The sequence below is a fragment of the Haplochromis burtoni genome, unplaced genomic scaffold (assembly GCF_018398535.1).
Source record: "Haplochromis burtoni strain Fernald_Lab_line unplaced genomic scaffold, NCSU_Asbu1 Contig_430, whole genome shotgun sequence".
Lineage (NCBI taxonomy): Eukaryota > Metazoa > Chordata > Actinopteri > Cichliformes > Cichlidae > Haplochromis > Haplochromis burtoni.
This window is the reverse complement of record NW_024582791.1, coordinates 196,932-200,168: the sequence shown is the minus strand read 5'-3', so window position 1 is coordinate 200,168 and position 3,237 is coordinate 196,932. Positions and strand designations below refer to the sequence as shown.

The window sequence follows — 3,237 nt, the reverse complement described above, 5'->3', positions numbered from 1 at the left end:
ACACACACACACACACACACACACACACACACACACACACACACACACACACGCACTTTGATATGATATTGTGTGTAAGTGGAATTGTGCTTTATGTGACCCTAAAGGTAAAGCAAATACCTGCTAGGTTTCAGTGTTGGAGATGCGGGTGTTCACCCATCATTGACACAGTGACTATAATGAATGTAAAATGTGCACAAGTGACACACACACACTCACGACGAGCTGACCTACTGCCTGGAAACTCAAGATGAAAACTGTAAAGGTGGGCTGCGTGCGTGTGTGTTTGTGCGTGTCTCAGTCAGAGGGGAGAAGCTGTGGTTGGAAAGTTTTGTGCGCTCGTGTCGACCACAGTCCCTGTAACCGAGGAAGTGCAAAGACCAGCCCAGTGACAGTGAGATGAAGCCCCTGCAACACCTGCAGTTCACAACTTTCTTTATTTAACCTCAACTACAGTTTTACTCCACCGTCTGTGCGCTGGCACTTGGGTATAGATTTTACTGTATAAACAAGTATAGAGTACCCGTTAATTCTAAATACATCTTTGGTGGGTGGAGAAAATCTGTTAAATGGCGAGTTTATATCTTCTATTTTTTAAAACTTGTCATTTAGTTTTCCGGAACAAATTGTATTCACAAACACCCTCAAAAATCGGAAGGTGGTTGGGTGACACCCACTTCACAATACTAAATGTTGGTGAAATTACACCACCATACAGAGTGCTGCATACACAACAGCACAAAACCACCAAACTCTGCAGACAAAAACCACACTCCATGCACAAACCTACATTACCTTCCTTCATAAATAAGTTGACCTTTCATAGTCCACTTCCTGACAGTTCTGAGAGGCCTGAGAGATTTGAAACATCATCATAATATTTTCCAAGTGGGACTGTGTTATGGGTCAGGGTGCGTTGTGACAGCTCAGCACTTCATTCTAATTAATATCTTTTTTCATCACCTTCTCGCTTCTGACTCTTTGCACGCAGTTTGTTCCTACAGCTGTGGCATCTGAGCAAACCACATGTCAGTCAGTTTTGACCAGTATCGAATGGCAGTTAAAAAAAAACAAAAACTCCAAAACAAAAGAAAAAAAGAAAACAGAACAAAGCCAGACGTAATCTGCACGGCTACCAGCTAAAAATGAGGTCGACTCAGAAAAAGCTGCTCTCTTTAAAGTGCTTTAAACCCCAACTGCAGCTGAAGACGATAACACTTCTCTAGAATTGGTCCAACTACCAAAAAATGCCGCAACAGAATACCCACAATGCATTTCAAAAGGCTCTTTCATGAGCATCTCTCGTGCCTCCTAAATAGTGACGGCTTTCAGATTCGCACATCTGCAGGTTGTTATGCACTTTCGCTTTTTGTTTTTGTACAACTCTATGAAGTTATTATTGTCCAGCTCCATATATTTAATATTGTTGGAATGTTTTTCAGGAGCTTTGCATATAATGGCCCTCACTTCATCCTTAGCACCTCTCCCGACTTTCTGTTTAAGCAAACTGTCTTCTCATTGGCTGCCCCTCATAAACACGTTTGAATTTCTGGGAGGTGGCACATGTTTGCTCGCTGTTACAGTTGTGTGGTTGAGAAGACCCCTCTCTTTGATATCGGCTGTGTCTGTAAGAATAAAACATAGATAAACATCTATTTTAAAACTGGTGCATGGCCTCTTTAACGCTCGTGACTGATGATGAACTCTTCATGTTCAAATGTATAGTCAAAGGAGCTTGCAAAGAAAAGCGTCTGGACTTCTTTAAGTTGCTTGAAGACGTTTCACCTCTCATCCGAGAAGCTTCTTCAGTTCTAAGGTCAAATGGTGGAGAGTCCCAGATTTAAACCTAGTGGGAGTGACCCCCCACAGAGGGACAAAAGGACCCCCTGATGATCCTCTAATCGCCTGAGCCAAGGTGTGAAACTGGGTGTGGGTCCCAATCAGCCAGAGTTTCATCCGAAACTCTGGCTGATTGGCTACGATGACCTGGATGACTGAGAACCTTCACAGACGATCAGATGTATAATACCGCCACACCTCCTCGTGTCTTAGTGCTTTCGAGCCGGGAAACAACGCCACCCCGTGCGGTTACCTTGCGCTCTATGACCTCAGCAGCCAACCTCCGGGCATGACGGTAGCTCAGGTTGCCCGCAGGGACTCGAACCACCTCCCTGAACAGACCCAGCTGGAACTGGACCAGAACCGGTGCTGTGAGACTACTGGGACTCGAGGGAGTCAGTGTAGACATGGAGAGAGAGCCTGCAGGAGGAAAAGTGGATCAAGTTAATGTGGGGTTGAAGGTGTGACCTGAGAGAAAGCTGAAGAGGTTCAACGTGAAACTCCAAAACAAAGCACTACGCAGGCCCCTGGAAATCTACTCCATCTTAACCTTATAGCTCTTGTTTGAAATAGTTCCTGTTTAACGTTCAGGTGTCTAAAACTGAACACCCCAATTTCTCAATAAGAGATCTTTATCTCACCATCGCCCGAAATAGAAGGATATTTCAAGCAGCGAATGCTCTCTTCGACTAAAAAGACTTCGGTTGTAAAAGCTTTGATATAATAGGACATAACTTACTACACAATACTTTGATCAGGATAAACAAAGAGTTATTTTTTAATCAGATCAAGAACAAACTAAAAAGCACCAACCTTACGGTCTAATCTTGGTCTGGTCTTTGTCTTCGACGATCGAAGGACTGCGTCTCAACAGCACAACAGCTGATCAATCTATCATGGTGCTGCCGAGGCTCATCATGAGCTGCTGGTTGGTCTGGTTTCCTTTTTGTGGGGCTCGGCTGTCTGAGAAACAGGAAGTAACAAGAGAAGCACTCACCTCTGTGAAGGCTGCAAAAAGCACAGCGTACGGTTAACACCCCACACCCTGGCTGTCAAAACTTAAACACACACGTACTTTGAAATGGTTAAAACAATTCAGCGCGCGCGTTCGCCTTTGTAGAAGTTTGGAAAACACACAGGAGGCGGATTTGGTTTGAAAAGTGGAATTTGCATTTATTGAACCTTTGATTAAAATACACATTAGGTTGGCCCCGTCATAATAAGATGCATGAAATCATCAGCAACAAAATAAAAAACAAAGAAAAATAACAAAAAAAAGAGAGAAGGCCTGCGTACGTACATCACCATCAGTGGCTCTGAGTACATGCACTGATCTCCATACACATTTGGACAGACAGCACACAGAAATCAAGATTTCTCTTTTAAGCTTTGGATCAA

At 43.7% G+C, this 3,237-nt stretch overlaps 1 protein-coding gene across 2 annotated transcripts in view; it reads right to left on the bottom strand.

Annotated features, from left to right (window-relative positions):
- The window catches only part of prkd4 (protein kinase D4), a 14,495-nt gene extending 11,590 nt beyond the window's left edge, over positions 1-2,905 (bottom strand). Inside the window, exons 1-2 of one of the 2 annotated variants that reach the window (XM_042213257.1) lie at positions 2,653-2,905; positions 2,093-2,259 (exon numbers count right to left, since the gene is read on the bottom strand). In XM_042213257.1, coding sequence (XP_042069191.1) covers positions 2,093-2,248 — 156 coding nt within the window. In that variant the 5' untranslated portion in view covers positions 2,249-2,259; positions 2,653-2,905. The remainder of the gene's footprint in view (positions 1-2,092; positions 2,260-2,652) is intronic. The other variant, XM_005945300.3, reaches the window with a different exon arrangement.
- Between the last annotated feature and the right edge of the window lie 332 nt (positions 2,906-3,237).